Source organism: Canis lupus, chromosome 5 (assembly GCF_048164855.1).
Source record: "Canis lupus baileyi chromosome 5, mCanLup2.hap1, whole genome shotgun sequence".
In the NCBI taxonomy this organism is placed as follows: domain Eukaryota; kingdom Metazoa; phylum Chordata; class Mammalia; order Carnivora; family Canidae; genus Canis; species Canis lupus.
The window spans coordinates 60,465,347-60,484,902 of NC_132842.1; the positions used below are offsets into that span (position 1 = coordinate 60,465,347).

Genomic DNA, 19,556 nt, shown 5'->3' on the forward strand with positions numbered 1-19,556 from the left:
TTTTGAGGAACTAACAATTTTCCAAAGAAGCTGCACTATTTTATATACCTACCTGGTGTCATTTCCTGCTAAACCAAGGTCCGTTTTAGACGCTGCTCCAGGCCGTTAGTGAACCACAGAAACTTGCGGTAACCCTCCTGGCTGTTGATTCAATGCAGGCTGTTGATGAACGATCCTCTTTCTGAGGGCCGAGCCTGCCCGTCCCTCCGCAGCATCTCCTGACCGCCAGGGAAGCTCGAGGCCCCAGGTGTGCGCGGGCGGCGGGTGCGGCCTGGGGCCGGGAGGCGCTTGGGCTCGGCGGGCGGGGGCCCCGGGAGGGCGCTGACCCGGCGGGGAGGGGCGGGGCGGGGCGGGGCGGGGCGGGGCTGCGGCGGCGCGACTGCTGGAGGCGGGGGCCGGGGCCGGAGGCCGCGCCCCCGCGCCCGTCCCGCCCGCGCCCGGCTGGGGTGGGGGGGCTCGCCCCGAGCCCGCCGAGGCTCTTCCGCGCCGGCAGGGGCAGCAGCGGGAGCGGCGCGGGGCGGAGCGGCGCGAGCGGCCAGGAGCGGAGCGGCCCGGCCCGGCGCGGCGGCGGCGGCGGCGGCGGCGGCGGTGGCGGCGGCGACGCCAGAGCCCGAGGGCGCCGTTCGCGAGGCCGCCGCGGGGACCGGCCGCGGCTCGGGGAGGCCTGGGGCCTGGAGGCCGCCGCTGCCGCCATGCCGCTGCTCTTCCTGGAGCGCTTCCCCTGGCCCAGCCTCCGCACCTACACGGGCCTCAGCGGCCTGGCCCTGCTCGGCACCATCGTCAGCGCCTACCGCGCCCTCAGCCAGCCCGAGGCCGAGCCGGGGGAGCCGGAGCCGCCAACCGCCCCGCTGCAGGCGGAGCTGGCCGTGCCCGCGCGGCCCGGCGCCGGCGGCCCCCGCGCCCGCGACGTGGCCCAGTACCTGCTCTCCGACAGCCTGTTCGTGTGGGTGAGCGACGCTGCCCGGGCCGCCGCCGAGCGGGCCGGCGGGGCGGGGGCCGCCATGACGCCCATTATGCGCGGGGGGCGTGGCTGGGCCGGGGTCGCCGCCCCGGGGCCCGCGGCGCGCGGCCTGGGGGGCGGGGGGGGTGGGTCCCCGGGACGCGGCTCCCGGCTGGGCCCGCGGGGCGCGGGATCGGACGCTCCTGGGTGTGCTGGGACGCCCCCGAGGGCCCCGGCCTCCCCCGTAACTTTTCTTTCTTTGCTTTTCTGATTTTGTCTTTGTTTTTCCCCTCGCCGTCGAGCGCGGGATTGCCTGTCCGGGTCAGACACGCGCGCAGACCGTGCCGCCTTCCCCGTTGCCTTTCCCGGTGGCTTACGGCGCCTTCCCGCATGCCTGAGGGCGGGCGCGCATTGCGGGGCAGGGGCAGGGGCAGGGGCAGGGGCAGCTCCCGCTTCGCGCCCAGGGCCCCTCCCGTCCGTGGCCCACTGGACCGCGGCGCCTGCGGTGTGTCTGCCAGCGCGAGATAAGCAGCACCTACAAGGCATAGATGCTGGCTGCGCCCCTTAGGACAGATCGTGTCGGGCTGGGCAGACCAGCGCGGTTTCGGCTAAAGAGCTTTGCTTCCACCTTGGCCTTGAATGCCGCGTCTGTACACGTGCGCGCACACACGGGTCAGAAAAGTGGAGCCAGGATTCAAGGCTGTCACTCGGGTTTACTGCGGTGTCTTGGGGCTTGTCTTCTCCTACAGTTCTCATTTGGGGTTAAGAGTAGGCTGTAAATGACTAACATTAATATTCCGAGGAGCGAGGATGATGTACAACTCATTTGTTATAATTAATCCCACTGTGTGTGCTTCATCAGGAAGCTGTGGGATTTATGAACTCGGTGGGCTGTGGATTAAGTCTCTTGGTCCTTCTGATGGAGAGATTAGTAGCAGGCAGTGAAGGGTGAAGTTTTATTCCTTCCAGGCTGTGCACTTGCCACTTGGTACTGTGTAAACAGTAGGGGAGAAGAAGAGAAAGAACTCCTCTTTTGTCTTCTCTCCAATCTGTTTTTTTCATTTGAGTTAGCAGGTAAACAACTTAAAGTGATGTGAAGAGTGTTTCTGCCAAATGTGAAGATTATAACGTATTCTTTGATGTAGAAGTACAAGAGGCAGAACCACTATAGAATTGAACTACTATTGTTTAGTGAACTTACCCCCCCCACCCCCGGGAGTTTTTTTGCTTTTGTTTTTACCAAACCCTTGTTCAAATTCCAAGGTTAACACTCTTCATAAAACACTACAAAAAGCCTGTTGATTTTCCTGCAAAAAAATACTTCTTTTTAGAATATTTACATTTCCCTCCAGCTTTTTCTTTAGCGATCTTACCTAAAAGCAGGTTTCACATTTCTTCCTGATCTGTTGATTGTTTTCATTTTTCAGGTGATCTTACTGTTTTTCTAACCTCTTTCCTGGTGGTTCTCACTTTCATGCCAACCTGCCTTGGTTTCTCAGACCCTCCACGTGTGCTCTGTAAGCTTTCCTCATCGCCCGTGGGCATAGTCTTCTTTAGTAGCTGAGCAGGAGTCACATCTCAAAAGCCTGTTTCCTTAGCCTGACAGCATGATTGAGTGAATATTTATGGTGGGGCCTTGGTCAAAATGGATCCTTTTGGCACCCTGCCCAAAGACATTCAGATTCAAATTTTAAAAAACCAAGCAAGACAAAACAAAAACGGATCTTTCCGCCAATTTGCAAATCATGATAGCTGTTATTTGGCGTATTGGAATCTTTTAAAACTTACCTTTGTAGATCACAATTTAAATTAATGTAGGTCTGATAGCATCTCAGGAGGTTTTGATTACTATAAACTCAAACCCTTTCAGAGCTACCATTTAGGGGTACTCTGGAGGGCATAGCTGTGAACCCTTTCCCCTGACCCTCGAAGCAATCCATATACAAATAAAGCAAAATTTGATAAGTGATGATAGATGTATAAAGAAAATAGCAGAGTCTGGAAGAAAGAGGAAGTGATGCCTAGGGGAAGAATGCATGAAAGATGGTATTTATACCCAGCCTTGGGAGGTGAGAAGGATCTCAGCAAGTAGCATGGTGTACTGCATGTGGAGAAGAGAGCAGCATGTGAAGTTCAGACGGTGTATGAAAGGTGGTGCAGGGCCTATGCAGAGCGGCCCATACACGGGGCTCTTAAATTACAACCCCCGTTGGGTGCTATGATTGAGTGAGGTTGGGAAGGTAAAAGTGAGATCCAGGAGTCCCAGGAGGTGAAGGAAGTGACCAACCCCTGTAACGGGGTATTTCTCAGAATGGCAACCTGGTACTAGAAAAATGTAGTTTCTCAGATTCTATCCAGGGTTCAATTCGAGGGGAGGGGCAGAGCCTTGGAATCTTCATTTTGATAAATGTCCCAAGTGATTTTTTTAGGCACACTGGTGGTTGGGAAATGGATTAGGGAGGATAGGATGTGGGGTGAGGGTCAGATTATGTAAATCTTGACTGCCCTGCTAAGGAGTATGGACATCATTTTGTGGGCCATAGGGTTTAAGTGGGAGGGGAGGAGAGCCTGTCATGATGATACGTTTTTCTCAGGGGGCACCTTTGGCAGCAGTGGTGAGGGCCTTTCCCATTATGTAAATGGGAAGAGGCCAGGAGATGTGAATTAAGACCTCCCCAAAGGAGGTCTCTCCAAGTGGCCCTCTTGGTGTGGGTGTTGAGAATAGGTTGGAGCGGAGGCTCCAGGGTTCTCACACTAGCAAATACCCACGTTTGATGTGATCACTTGTTTCTTCATGTCTTTCTAGAACTTTCATTCTAAAGTTTCATACGGGATTAGGTTTTGTTGCTCATTTCTAGTTTTATTTTACACTTTTCAGATGTTACTTGCGTTGAAGTACCTCTTGATCCATTCCATAATATTGTTTTGAATTGTACAGGTGTATTTGGCTCTTGCACGTCTTTATTCTTGTTATTTTCATTACTGTCTCCTTTCTGTTCCTCTCCCTCCCCTATTTTTTTTACAGACTTGCTTCTAAAATTTTTTAAGAGCAGGACATGGTAAAATGGAGAAATGGGAATACGAAATAAGTGTTAAAGTTCTGGGTTAGTTTATGCAAATCAGGTAATTTAAATAGAAGTCTCTAGGGGGGAAAATCACCAAAAATGAAAATGGAGAAAAGTGAACTGACCATTTAGAGCAGGGATGGGCAAACTAGTGGCCTATTTGGCCTGGCCTATTTTGTACAGTCTGTTAGCTAATGATGGCTTTTATATTTTTTAAGTTCTTTTTTTTAAGAGGAAGACTTTGTGACAGTGTATGGCCTACTGAGCCTAAAATATTTATTATCTGATAGCCCATTAGAGAAAAAGTGGCTGACTTCTGCTTTAAAGAGCTCATCTTCATATAATTACGAAACTTCAGAATTGAAAGTAATTTACTAGGTTTGAGTCTTTATAAGTTGAATATTCCAAAGAAGTAGAGAGAAAAATATTGGCTTTAGAAATGTTGGAGCAGCTAAAGAGAAAGACTACACTTCTAAATAATAGGATATGAGCCTAAATAAACAACTTGAAAATATAGGAAATATCCTCAGGTGAGGGGGAAAGAGACAATTTGATTGCTTGCTAAGTGCATGCTGAGTGCTCTGTATACATAAACTCACTTATTTCCTTGATATTGTGAAAAGAGGAATCTGATCATCCATGTAATGGGGGGAGTATGCATCTTCGCATTTCATTTTTTTGTTTTTTAAGATTTATTTATTTGAGAGAGAGAGCAGGAATGTGAGAGAGTAGTGTGGGGGTGGGGGACGGAACGAGAGGGAGAGCCAGTCTCAAGCTGACTCTGCACTGAGCGTGGAGCTGGACTCAGGGCTCAGTCTCACGACCCTGAGATCATGACCCAAGCCAAAACCAAGAGTCTGAGGCTCACCACCAAGGGTGCCCCTTTATTGAATTTTATGCTTGTCAGAGCCTGCAGAGAGATAACATATTCCAGTTGTTCTTACAGAGAAGAGACAGACAAATGGTGTGGATATGGGGGTTAGTGCTAGTGTTAAATAGGAGACTAAGAAATACCATATTGATCCAGTCCTTGGGACAGTTCCTGATAATAGAACCGCATTTCATCACAAGCTCATAAATAACACCCCATTGTGGCCAGCATTTTACAGGATCAAAAATACCTCCAGGGTTACATAGTGATAAATGTGGCTAAGCTGTTTAAGAGAGTTATCACTCTTTCCTCTTTTCCTCTCAGGCTAAACTGTTTTATAATTTAGTTTCTGTTGTTTTCAAGTAGCACAGTAGAACCATTCTGGGAGGGAAATTTTCTTACAGGGCCTTAAAGGGAATTACTTCAAGCCTGATTAAGTAGAGGTTCCTTGGGTCACTATTATCTGATGTTTTCTGTTCTAGGCTACTCAGGCACAAACAAAACCTGTTTCTATTTTGGGAAGGCTAAATCCAAAAGAAAGATGTTCGGTGAGGTCTTAAAAAATACTATTTAATTTTTTACACTGCATTAGATATGAGAAACTCTTCTGAAGTATTTTAATACAATAGAAACACCATATAACAGGATCACTGAGGCCACCCAGTTTGGGTTTTACTAGTTATCAGTCAGTCTCCTATCATGATAGGAAAAATAAATGTGGAACTTTAGAACTGGTCAGAAAGTTCAATGGACTCTAAACTTTAGAAAAATTAATTAAAAGAAATAACACATGATCATGGTACAGAAGTTAAAAATGACACAAGTGACGTATAGTGAAGAGTAAATCTGCTTCCCTTTCCCAGAAGTGGCCATTACCATGTGCTTGTAAGTAATGCTGGTGTCGAATAGGAGACTAAGAAACATCCAGGTTGATCAAGTCCTTGACACTGTCCACATCTACGATGATACATACGCGTCTGTGTGTAGGGATGCATACCCTTTCTCTTTTGCATACAGGGTAGCAGGGTAATGGCATTTCTACACCTTGCTTTTTTTCAGTGAACAAATGATCTGGAAGGTTCCAGACAATGCTAGTAAGTAGCAAAGCTGTTGAGTTAATTTTCCCGGCTTCATGGTATTCCACTGAGTGGCTGTTTCGCAGTTTATTGAACTTGTCTCTCTGGGGGAACATTTACTTTTTCTCCATTTTTCTGCCATTAGTGAACAGTGCTCCAGTGAACCCCATATCTTTACATTTAAGTTTGGATTCTACCTGCAAGGAAAAACTAGCAGTTGCATAGAACAGATAAAATGAAGTTAGTACTTTTAGTGTGGTCTGTGTGGATAAAGTGGTGGTTCAGACCAGGCTTGCTGGAGATGAGCCTCATTTTGATTATTGAAGGTTTCCTGGTTCTGTGGATTTACACATCTAGGCTAAAGTGTGGTTTCTATAAGAATATTACTGGTGACCCTGTGGGATCTGATTTGAGATTTGCTTTAGCTTATTTATTTATTTATTTATTTATTTATTTATTTATTTTTAATTTTTTAGAATGAAATATTTTACGTCAGTTAGAAAATAACACTTATCCCCGGTAGAAAGAAATATTCATTTATTTATCTTTCTCTCCTATTCAGAGGCCCAGAAACACGATTTTATACAGTGTGAAATTTAGCAAATGCTCACACATAGGTAAAAAAAAATTTTGTACAAGTTTTTTTTTTTTAATTGAAGTGTATAGTTGGTGGGATATGCTTTTAAGTGAGGAATGCTACAATTATGTTTCTTTCCATATTTGCAATTTTTCAAGGCTTTGTCAGTTTTAAAGTTAAGAATTTATCATATATTAAACCATTTTTCTATAAATAGACATAGAAAAAAATAGTTAATAATCCTGAAAGTGTTTTTATTTTTATTTATTTATTTATTTTTTTAATTTTTTTTTTAATTTTTTATTTATTTATGATAGGCACACAGTGAGAGAGAGAGAGAGAGGCAGAGACACAGGCAGAGGGAGAAGCAGGCTCCATGCACCGGAAGCCCGACGTGGGATTCGATCCCGGGCCTCTAGGATCGCGCCCTGGGCCAAAGGCAGGCGCCAAACCGCTGCGCCACCCAGGGATCCCCTGAAAGTGTTTTTAAAAACACTTTGTTCATCATCTTAAAATAATTTTTTTTTTAAAGATTTTATTTATTTATTCATGATAGTCACAGAGAGAGAGAGAGAGAGGCAGAGACATAGGCAGAGGGAGAAGCAGGCTCCATGCACCGAGAGCCCGATGTGGGATTCGATCCCGGGTCTCCAGGATCACGCCCTGGGCCAAAGGCAGGCACCAAACCGCTGCGCCACCCAGGGATCCCTTAAAATAATTTTTAGTTGCTTCCAATTCTGTGTAGCTCTAGCTTTCATATAAAGTTCACAAAAGGTTAGCTCTTTTTTACATAAATTCCCTTTCTAATATCAGTATATTTTCTCAAGCTTTTTTCCTTCTTACCTTTGCTAATTTTTAAATCTTCCTTTGAAATTAAAATAAGAAATGATTATGAGTGATGGGATTATGATAGACTTTCACTTAAAAAAATACTGATTTTTTTTTTTAAACTGCATTTTTGAACCTTAAGAAATGTAACTGAGAAATGATAAATAATACTTTACTTTTTGTTTTGTAACCCAAGATGCACAAGAATGTGCTTTTGGGTAGATCAATGATTAAGCCACCCCAAATTTACTTTCTTCTCCTGCATTGATTATGCTCCCAGCAACCTGCTTGGTGTGTTGTTAGATGCTTATCAAGTTCTGTGTCCTGTAGATACTAAAAGCTCTTTGAATGCAGGGTCCAGAGCTCCTTCATTTCTCTTAACCTCTCACAAGCCTTGAACAAGTTGGTGCTAAATGTGTGGACTTTATTTCCCTATTTCCAATGCCTACATGCAAAACCGGCAAGAATTCTTTTTAAAAATTGTGTTGTGATTTTAAAAATTGTGTTCAGGGGCACCTGGCTGGCTCAGTCGATAGATCATGTGACTCTTGATCCTCAGGGTTGTGAGGTCCAGGCCCCCTTTGGTGGTAGAGTTTACTTTAAAACAAAAAAAACTCTGCTCAGCTAGGAGAGGTGGCCCTGAGGGTTGTGGTTGTGATTTTGTCTGATGAAATTTTCCTGACTGAAGTTCCCATTGGCTGGTTTAGAACATAGTGAAAATGAACCTTTTTCACGTCTGTTTCATCTCCTTAAAAATTAATATTCTAAGCTATTTGTTGAACTGTTTCAAATAGGGCTGTTCTACAGGGAGTCACAAGTTAGGGATATAGGATGTTTTGGGTAACTTATTTGTTTTTTTTTTTTTTCCTGATTATTTGCAGGATTTAATTACCAGAACAGTTTCAGATGAACTTTTTTTTTTTAAATTCTTTAAAAATGTATCACATTTCCTTATCCCATTAGGCAGAATAGGACTAAACCTAATTTAATCTTGTAATGAATCAGGGCTGCCAAAGCGGATGGGATGAGATACTAAGGGGGATCTGACATCTTTTTTTTTTTCTTTCCGCAATATCATTTGCTTCTTTTAAGAGCAGAAGGAAGAATGACCCAGGAAGAAGAATGTGGCAACCTTCTTGTAAAGTTAGTGAATCAAAGCTTCAGACAGTCTACGTTGAGTTGGAGTTCATTTCCATTTGCTCTCAATAAAAGTCATGTTTACTGTCTTTATCAAGGTCTTTTATGGCTTTTGGGGTCATGGAGAGTTTTATTTTTTTAAAGATTTTATTTATTTATTCATGAGAGATGCAGAGAGAGAGGCAGAGACACAGAGGGAGAAGCAGGCTCCATCCATGTAGGGAGCCCGATGTGGGACTCGATTCCCCAGACCTGGGATCATGACTTGAGCCGAAGGCAAATGATCAACCGCTGAGCTGCTACCCTCATGTCCCTCAAGCAGAGTTTTAAAAATCATTTGAGCATCAGTGATAAGATGTGCCCCACTAGCATCTTGGTCAAGGGCAGCCCCCGCTTTCATTTTGTGAGTGTTAGATTTGCTGTGTAGGTGTCGGGGTATCCATATCTTAATAATCTAAGGAAAGAGATTACCCACCTCCTGTTGAAGAAGGCCTTGGTTTTACATTGGTGGCTCCTGGTTGCATTCCAGTTCTCAGATACCCCTTCTTCCTTCTTCTTGGTTTCTCAATTCCATTTACCTCTGATGCCCCAGAATCTTTACATGAAGGCCAACACTGAGCGTGGAGGACATTTATCTTTTGACTGGCAGATTGTCCCATTGTAGTGCTCGCGCGCGCATATTTGTGTGTGTGTATGTATGTATTGGGGGTGCTTAGTTTTTTATGGTCTTAGGGCTTTTTTGTGACCATCAACCTCACTTGCTATTTGTTTGGCAGGGCAGAGTAGGATATTTGGGTGCTGGATTTTACTTCATGATAACTTCAACTTCTAGAAAAGTTTTATTCAAGGCTATTAAAATCTTAATATAGGAATGATGTCCCTAGGAGATATCTGTGACTTGCAAGGTGCATACAGTTCTGTATATTCAGTACAAAGTTTACATACAGTTCAGTAAAGGCTGAAAGGGAAGGTGGCCTGCTGGATGGTACATATTGGAACAGGGCTCGGTGAATTAAATGGTAAGCTGATACCTCTCCTTCCCACTCCTCATTTCTCCTCCACACCTAAAAGTGTGCCCCTTCAAATATTACTTGAACTGGAGAGGCTCAGTCATTAGGAATGATTGCTGAATTCTTAATACAAATTTTTTATAAAAGATTTTATTTGAGAGAGAACGAGAAAGCGCGAGTGAGAGAGAGCACATACACAAGCAGGGAGAGGGGCAGAGGGAGAGGGAGAAGCAGACTGCCCGATGAGCAGGAAGCCTGACAAGACATGGGGCTCCATCCCAGGATCCTGGGATCAAGACCTAAGCCGAAGGCAGATGCTTAACTGACTGAGCCACCCAGATGCCCCTCTAATACGAAATTTTTAGAGCTGCTTTTACGTTTCAATAGGAGGAAATAAACTTTGTTTCTTTGGTTTGTAAACAGGTTCTAGTAAATACTGCATGCTGTGTTTTGATGCTGGTGGCTAAGCTAATCCAGTGTATTGTGTTTGGCCCTCTTCGAGTGAGTGAGAGGCAGGTAAGTCCAAGGCTAAGCCTGATTTTAGTGACCATATATATATATTTTTTTAACTTTGCGTTTGGTATAATTTTAAACTTACAGAAAAGTTGCCTGAATAGTCTGAAGAACTTCCATATACCCTGATCTAGATTCACCGTTGTTAACATTCTGTCCAATTTGCTTTCATATTTGCCTTTTATTTATATTTTGCGTATTTTTTGATCCATTTGAGAGTAAGTTGTGGGCATCCTGTCCCTATGTTCCCAAATACTTCATTCAGTATGTGTTTCCCAAAATCAAGGATATTTTCTTATGTAACTATAGCACAATGATCAAAATCAGGAAACTTAGCATTGATGAAATACTTTCTGGAATCCATAGTCCATATTCAGTGTAGCCAGGTTGCCCCGAGACTGTTCTCTATAGCTGTTTTCCCCATGCCTTTCATAAATGCAGTTTTTAAAGAAGCATAGAATTGCTTTAGTTTGAATAATAATAAATATCACTCTTTAGAATATAGGCCCTTTTCCAAAGGGATTACCAAGAGATTTAAATTTCTCCCTTTGGACAAGTCAATTAAGATCCATTGTTCTACAAGCAGAAAATTAGGTGAATTGTTTTTGTTTCAGGTGGGATAGTCTGACATTGGAACATTACTCCCAGAATGTACACGTATATGAGCAGGACGTGCTTTTAATAAAGAATATGCCACAAGCATACTGTACAGCTTGGCAGTCCCCCAAGAATTTTAGTGTAGAATATAGAATGGTGTGTTTAAAAATAAGAATTTAGAACTGGCCTTAAAACAACAACATACAAACAGAACTAAACTTGAGTTTATCTTATCCCAGTCATGAGACACAGGGACCTGCTACTTTGAACTTCTATTGGCCTCACTCCTTACCTACCCTTTCAACCCAAGTCCTCTGTTTTTGGAGCAGCTGAGGTCCTAGTTCAGAGCTAAAACAAGGCTACTCTGGTTGAGCCCTTGGATGCTCTTATGAGCAGGACTTTGTGTGTTCTCCCAGAGAATTTTCATTAGTGAGTATTCAGTACTTTCTCCAAAATGTCAACTCCAGGGGTCTCCTAGGAAGCATCAGTGGGAGGTTGTTTTGGGGTAGGATACAGGCTCCTTTTGATGCTTCTCTCTTTGTGAAGAAAAACTTCTGGCTTGTGGGCCAGAAAATGGTCAGGCCCGGCAAGCCATCTCCTTGCTGGTGGCTTGATCTGGCACCAGTGGGCCTTAATCTACTGCTTTCGTTTTTCTGAAATGTTAAATAGCAGTTCAAAATTTACAGAGAACATTACCTTGGAACATTACAGAGATTTTTACCATGGCTATGGAAAAAGGCACGTCTGTTACTTTATTTTCAGTTTTTCAGTACAGATCACATCTTTCATTTATTTATTTATTTAAAACTTGTTCAAGTATAGTTGATGCAGTGTTATATTAGTTTCAGCTATGCCACACAGTGATTCAGCAGCTCTATACACTTATTCTGTGCTCACCACCGTGATGATTTTTTTTTTTTTTTTTTGTATGAATGTCATTCAGTGGCATGTATCAAGCCTGAGTTTGAGTTAGAATGCTGCAGAATTGACATGGGTTTGCTCTGTGGGTGTTTCAAGAAAGCTCAAGAAATAAAGTCATGCTGGAGGCAGAGACATTGAATGCTGAAAATGGGATAAAAATAAAACTGTTCAGTGGAGGTTTAGAAGAAGGAATTCTTTTTTATAGCATGTAGTGCCTACTATGGCACATATCCAAACATTGTACGTATATTAGCTTATTTAGCTCCTTCAACAATTCTATGAGGCAGATACTGGGGTCATAAGGTCCATCTTCTAGATGGAGAGACCAAAGCATGGGAATGTTAAGTGACTCATCCTAAGTTGCACAGCAAATACATGGTAGAGTGAAGATTCAAAACCCAGGCACAAAATGTCGGGTTCGCCTTGTACTTTACCTGTCCCAGATCTGAAAACAGGCACTCACCAAAGATTCCTAGTCCCATTTGTTCTTTGTGTAAATGGTGTACGGTCAGTACAGTGTGTAAAAGTTCTCAAAATAATCTTATCTTTCAGTAGTCCTTCATTTTTTACACATTTAGGTTCGGTTATTTCTCTCTCTAATCAATTTTGCTTTTTTTTTTTTCTGTTTTTTTTTTTTTTTTTAATTGGTGAAACATTTATATGGTTCAGAACTATTTCTGAAAATAGACTTAGAAGCCCTGTCCCATTCTTACCTCTTGACTCAGCTCCCACTCCTCCCACAGATGGCTCGATAGTATATTTTAGTATCTGTTGGATAGACTCTTCTCCTTGCCCTTTTTCTTCAGGGTAGTAAAGATTTTAAAAACTGGATATCCTCCGTGTAGGCAATGTACTCTCCCACTGCCCCTGGGAGAGGACATTTATACAGCTTCTTTGGAAACCAGGTGGGTGGTGCTTATTAGAAATCATAAAAACATTCGTAACCTTTGATTCCGTAATGCTGAAGAAATAGCAACTCTGGCAGAGATATTCATTGCAACATTTTCTGAATGGAGAAAAATTAAAAACAATTCCATTGTCCTGCAACCACTAAAATGGTATATACACAAATTATTCACTGCTACTGGAAAGATTCTCACAGTATGAGAAGTGAAATAAAGCAGTGTACAAAAATTAAGGTTTTGCACATTAGGAAGACAAGAAAAATGCATAAAAATGCTAAGGCATCATTTTTATCTTATCGATTACAGGCTGGCAAATGAGCATAGGTTATTTTTTCATCAGAAAGATCTTTAAGAAAAAAAGAACTTATTTTTTTCTGTTGTCTGTTTTAAGAATCCAGAGAGCAGAAGTATTAAAAATGATACTTGTAGCAGTATCACCAATTTTTAGATTTTGTGTTGGAAGTATTTGTATTACCCCTAATATGCAAGGTACTAGACTACTGTCACTCCCCCTTTGGTGGCTCAAATTTTATAACTGACTGAGGGTTACAATCTAGAGTCTACACATTACTTTCTAGGTGTCTTATCTTTATTCTTCAGAGAGTTTATTTTTGTCTTTACCTTCTAATATCTTGCAAACAAATGTTAGCTGACCGTAGAATATTTTCTACAGGGCAGCACATTTTTGTTGTGTTAACTTCTCTTAAATAGGTTAGATGTAATAGTACTAAACCTTTATAAATATTTGTCTTTGCAGCACCTCAAAGACAAGTTCTGGAATTTTATTTTCTACAAGTTCATTTTCATTTTTGGTGTGCTGAATGTGCAGACAGTGGAAGAGGTGGTCATGTGGTGCCTCTGGTTTGCTGGACTTGTATTTCTACATCTGATGGTTCAGCTCTGCAAGGACCGATTTGAATATGTGAGTTTTCAGCCAAGTCTTAGCCAAGCTCTTTGTTTGCTTAGTCACATGTTTGCGGAGCTTGCATTGTGTAAGATGAATGAGCCATAATGGGCAAGTCCCAGGTAGGTCTCCAGGGCAAGGCTCCTAGATCAGGTGGCTGCTATTTCTTGAGGAACTTCCTGCAGCAGCCAAAGAACTCAGGGTCAGGGTCTCCTCAGGAGGTTCCCTTTCCCTCCACTGGCAGATTGCGTTCCAGCCCACATTCTGATCACGGCACGGGGAAAGCTTAGTGTCTAACCTGATTTAAAGCGGCTATCTTCCAGATATTTTCTGTTCTAGCCTCCTTCCATTGTTCCCTCTGATTCTTGGAGCCTTCTTTCTAACTAGTCTACACTGTTTCCACCTCTGGGCAAGGACTGAATTAGCCCTCTAGTGTCCCAAGGTCCTTCCCTGTCTGGGTACAAGATCTGCCTCTCAGCTTCAGATCAGCTGTGGGTGTGCACCCTCATTCTTCAGCGCACCCGGACTAACATCATGAGTTAGTCCTCCCTAATAGCTGTGTTACCTCCACCCTCTTGCTCAGAGTTCCAGTCCTGGGCCTCCCCTTGTACACTGTCAATGGAACATTGTGATAGCGGGAACTCTGCACCTGGATGACATTTCGGTTGTCTCAGCCTTAAACACCATAGGAATGTTCTCCAAGGGACTTTTCGGGAGGAGGGGGGGAGTCCGATGGAGAAAGAAACACATAAGGACATGATGCAGTCTGGAGTGCTAGCCAATGTTGAGAGAATTACATACCTTTGGAAAACTGCTTGGAGAGAGACTTATCATTCCACTAGTAGGAAGATCCTTGAGAATTTGAGATGAAAATAATAACATATGTTATGTTCCGTAAATTAAGCAGTAGAAATCTCTCAATATTCGCTCATGCTCACGTTTAAGTTGGGTGGAGAATTTTGACCATCCGGTAATGGGGTGCTTTTCTGTGCTTGGTGTTTGGTGGTGCTGCTAAGCCCGAGTTCCTGAGCAGAGACTCCCAAACACTAACATTGCATTTCTCAGGGAAGCTTAATACCACAGTGAAGAAGGATGAGCTTCTTTCCTCTCTATTGTGCATTTCAGCTGTCGTTTTCTCCCACCACACCCATGAGTAGCCACGGGCGGGTTCTGTCTCTGTTGATCGCGATGCTGCTTTCTTGCTGTGGATTAGCAGTGGTCTGCTGTGTCACTGGCTACACGCACGGGATGCACACGCTGGCTTTCATGGCGGCGGAGGTAAGTGGATGCAGGTGTTGTCCCCATCTACTCCTGTGTGTTTTCAAGCCCCCTGCACGGTGACTGAGGGTCTTTTGTCTTAATGAGCATATCTTGAATTCCTTGCTTTTGTGTTGGGTACTGATATTGAAGGGAGAAATGTATGATTTCCTGTAATCTTTGCTACAACTTAATAAAAAGTATTAAGTTTTGCTGACATTTATATAGTGCTTTACTGTATGCTGGGGATTGCTCTAAATACCTTATGTGTGTTGACTCATTTTATTATTTCTCTTTATAAATGGGGAAAACTAGTGTAGAGGGTGCAGTGAATGATTTGAAGTTTCAGAGTCAGCAGTGGCACAATTCAAGCCCTGTGACTCCCAATTCCTCCTAAGATATAATGAAGACTGACTGGTGGTGATGAATAAGGAAATATTTTATAATTGGGTTATTTAAGGAGTACCTGGCTGGCTTGGTCGGTGGAATATGGGACTCGCAATCTCAGGGTGATGAGTTCAAGCCCCATGTTGGGTTGGAGCCTTCTAGGAAAAAAATACACACACACTTAATATGTAGATATGTGTGAGAATTTGAGATGAAAATAATAACGTACGTTATGTTCCGTAAATTAATTGGGATTTTAAATGGGATATAAATTAAGATTTTATAGAATAATATATATAAACTTCTTTGTTTTGGAAGAACAATCATATTCATGTACATTTTAAATTTACTCTTTAAAACTTTCTGAAAATAATCATTTTTGTTCAGTAGAAATAAAATTTTTTATATGTCCTTCTATTCAGTTGCTATGTTTGCTTTCTCCCTCAGGCCAAAGGCAAAATATCTCTTTGCCTACTATTAATTGCTCCTATTAATTAAAAATTAATAGTAATTGCTACTATTAAAGAAAAAGATGAAATAATAAATTATTAAAGCTAATTAGCTAATATCAAAACACTAAGTTTGAACTACTTTTTGGGTATTTGTTAGAATAGGATTAAAATTTATTGGGGTACCTGGCTGGGTCATTTGGTGGAGTGACTTTTGATCTGGGTGTTGTGAGTTTGAGAACCACATGGGTAAGAATTTATTTAAAAAAATTTTTTTTAAAGTTTTATTTTGCTTAATAGAATTGATTTCAGAATACAATGTAGTGTAACAAATTAGGAAAGGGATGTTTAGGTACTTAGTAAATCATTTACAATTCTAGATAAATACTTTGTGTATGTTCCTCTTGAAAAAAAAATCTGTGTAAAAATGTTTTTGCATTGATTTATGTTACTTTGCTTTACATATATTTTATAATCACCATTTGCGTGATAGTCTGATATTCGTACTATTTTACTTTTAATTAATTTTAACCCAAACTTTGGGAAAGGTATACCTAAAAATAAAGACATTTAAATTAGGCTTTTTTGGATCATACTATAGTATATAATTTTAGCTCATTACTATTGACTTAAGATAATTTATCATGTTACAGTTTCTATATTTTGAACTTAATCATATTTTAAAATTTATACTGTTTCTCTATGTAAAATGTTTTCCATTTATAAACTGGAATTTCCAAATCTCAAACAATATAATAGTTCTATTCTGGTAGTTTAAGAGGAAATTTTCTTACAATCAATTTCTGTAATATCAAATACTATGAAGAGCTTATTTTATTTTTTATTTCCTTCATTCTTTTTGCTTTTGTGTGGGCAAAGGGGGTGTACAAAACGTTATGTAGAGAGCAGGTACTCATCTTGGATTGTGGTACCTAAACTATACTTTGGGTATAGGATCACCAAGTATTCAAACACCCTTTGAGGTAATCAGTGATGATGACTTCCTGCTGTATAAAATAGAAGTGATTGTCATACTACTAGAATGAGCCTCAGGATTGTAGGAGGCAGCCCCAGGAGATGGACGGGTATAATCGATTGTCACCTATTGACAGGAAAAGGCTCAATGAAAGTTGGTTTCTAGGTCATGAAAATATTTCATGGAAATTTGAAGTGGATAAAAAAAATAGTTGGTAAACTTGAACAACCTGCTTTTTTTATTTCAGTTTTGTTCAGATATAATTGACTTACACCATTGACTTTTAAGGTGTACAGCCTAATGGTTAACTGACATAGATTGTGAAGTGATTATCACCGTAAGTTTCCTTAACAGCCATCATTTCATTATAGATACAGAAAAAGAAAGAGAAGGGTTTTTTCTTTGTGATGAGAAGGATTACCCTCTCTACAACTTTCAGAAGTACCACAGCAGTGTTAACCGCACTCATTATGTTGGAGATGACATCCCTACTCCTTAATTATCTTGCAACTGAAGTTTTTACCTTCTGACCACATTCGTCCCATCCATCCCCCCCCTCCCCCCCCCGGGAATAACCAGTGCTGTAATTGAACTGACAAATGTTTGCTTTTTATATTTCCAAATTTTACTAAAGAAAAAATACATCTTTCTTTATATAGTCTCTTCTTGTGACAGTGAGGACTGCTCACGTGATTTTACGGTGAGTAGAACTTTGGGAGGGAGGCGATTGAGGTCTACTCATACAGTTGATTTTAAGATGTAACATGTATAAAATCTATAAAAATGTGGCTATACTGCATCATGTTTAAGCCAAATTAAATTGTAACAGTAAGTTACTAAAATGATTTTTCTCTGTTCACTGCAGATATGTAATTCACCTCTGGGACCTCAACCATGAAGGGACTTGGGAAGGAAAAGGAACCTATGTCTATTACACAGATTTTGTCATGGAGCTCACTCTCTTGTCCCTGGACCTCATGCACCATATTCATATGTTGGTAAGCTTCCTCAGAAGGAGCTCTAACTGAGCTAAGTGTTTTAGAATCAGGAACTCTGGTTAGTACATGTAAATGAAACATTTGTGGAAACTACATAAAGACTGTTGAAACAAACGCAGCCATGCCCCTCTGTCTTTCTGCCACTGGATATAAAGCAGTGGTGCACTTGGGCTGGAGCCTAGCTCAAGGCTAAGTTTGCTCTCCTCCTAGGACACTGTGTTAACTCCACTGACCAAGTCACTGGTAATTGTTCTAACATGAAAATAAGGGAATTCTCTGTTTCCCCATAGCTTCTGTGGCTTCTAATATGTAGCACTTACTTTGTAGGGGTAATGGGAATTCTCGCAGTGTTAGCTACTTCATGGATTCATACATTTTCTGCTTTATAATTAAAAAGAAAACATTTATACTTAATTCTGCCTACTTCATTGTTTACATTTTATTTTGCTGTGCAAGAATTATGGTGTTGAAAATGTACTTCAGTGGTTAGCGCTTCAGTGATCTAATAATGGTGAGAATCAACGTATTTGGTGGGCAGTTGATTTATATTATAAGCCTATTAAAGGTGCATTTAAAGATTACTGGGTTGGGGCGCCTGGGAGGTGTAGTCAGTTAAGTGTCTGACTCTTGGTTTCGGCTCAGGTCATAAGTTCGAGCCCCACATCAGGCTCCATGCTCTGCATGGAGTATATTTAAAATTCTCATTCCCTTTCCCCATTGCCCTTCCCCCACAATAAATAAATCCATCTTTATTTTTATTTATTTACATACTTAATCTTTAAAAAAATTACTGGTTAGACACAGAACATTTCTAAGTCTCCTTTTTGAAAATATACTTTAAAAAACCATGTATAGCTTTTGTTTAAAGCCCCCAAGTGCCCAGGGAGAACTGTTAACATTTTATTGCATTTATTGCTTCTTTTCATGTTCAGATGCATACAGTCCTAAATTTTTTTTAAAAGATTTTATTTACTTATTCACGAGAGAGAGAGAGGCAGAGATGCAGGCAGAGGGAGAAGCAGGCTCTATGCAGGGAGCCTGATGTGGGACTCGATCCTGGGTCTCCAGGATCATACCCCGGGCTGAAGGCAGGCACTAAACCGCTGAGCCACCCAGGGATCCCTAATTAAATCTTTAGAAACATTATACATTTAACATAGTGTAATATTAATATATAGCCTTATTTTATAATAAAATTAATGACTATATAATAAATATTATATGAATTTACAACCTTCCCTACTGGACATTTTGCTCATTTCCTGGTTTTCTTTTTTATAATTGCATGGATGGATGTCTTTGTATGTAAAGCTTTTAATTTTTTTTTTAAAGATTTTATTTATTTATTCATGAGAGGCACAAAGAGAGAGAAGCAGGCGGAGACACAGGCAGAGGGAGAAGCAGGCTCCATGCAGGGAGCCCAATGTGGGACTCGATCCCAGGTCTCCAGGATCACTCCCTGGGCTGAAGGCAGGCGCCAAACCGCTGAGCCACCCAGGGATCCCTAATTTTCTGATTAGTTCTTGGGAAAAGATAGCTGGTGATGGAATGACTAGGCCAAATTGCACATAAATTGTTTATGGTGGTGAGATAAATATGTGCATTTGCTTGCTGAAAAGATTGTTTCAGTTCACTTTAACCACAATAATAGCTTCTGTGGCACTGTCACTAGCAAGCTCATATTCATTTTTATTGTGTGTTTTGTTCTCTGTCCTTCCCATAAAGTTATTTGGCAACATCTGGTTATCCATGGCCAGCTTGGTCATCTTCATGCAGCTGCGTTATCTCTTCCATGAAGTGCAGCGTCGAATCCGCCGGCACAAGAACTACTTGCGTGTGGTCGGGAACATGGAAGCCAGGTGAGGGAGCAGAAGCTGATGTTGCCCAACCAGCCTCATTTTAGATCTTTCATAATAATAGATCCCAGGTCATACAAGAACCACTTTTGTAGACTATTAACAGAATGGTGAAGAGACTAAGTGGAGGTTCTGGGCTTTGGGTGTGAATCCTCAGTTGCTGTGTTATTTGGGGGCACTTTAATTAAATCTCTGTGCCTTAGTTGTTTCTACTCTCGAGATGATAGCAGAGCCTTCTTCCTGGAGCTGTTGGGAGGAGTCAGTGGGATACTGCAGGTAACATACTTTG

General features: G+C 41.8%; 1 protein-coding gene across 2 annotated transcripts in view; it reads left to right on the plus strand.

The window, feature by feature from the left end:
- The first annotated feature begins 630 nt into the window (after positions 1-630).
- Positions 631-19,556, plus strand: part of AMFR (autocrine motility factor receptor) — a 44,349-nt gene continuing 25,423 nt past the window's right edge. The window contains exons 1-8 of one of the 2 annotated variants that reach the window (XM_072827033.1): positions 631-947; positions 5,359-5,424; positions 9,928-10,020; positions 13,198-13,362; positions 14,470-14,622; positions 17,073-17,113; positions 17,279-17,411; positions 19,137-19,270. In XM_072827033.1, the coding sequence (XP_072683134.1) occupies positions 693-947; positions 5,359-5,424; positions 9,928-10,020; positions 13,198-13,362; positions 14,470-14,622; positions 17,073-17,113; positions 17,279-17,411; positions 19,137-19,270 (1,040 nt within the window). In that variant the 5' untranslated portion in view covers positions 631-692. The remainder of the gene's footprint in view (positions 948-5,358; positions 5,425-9,927; positions 10,021-13,197; positions 13,363-14,469; positions 14,623-17,072; positions 17,114-17,278; positions 17,412-19,136; positions 19,271-19,556) is intronic. The other variant, XM_072827034.1, reaches the window with a different exon arrangement.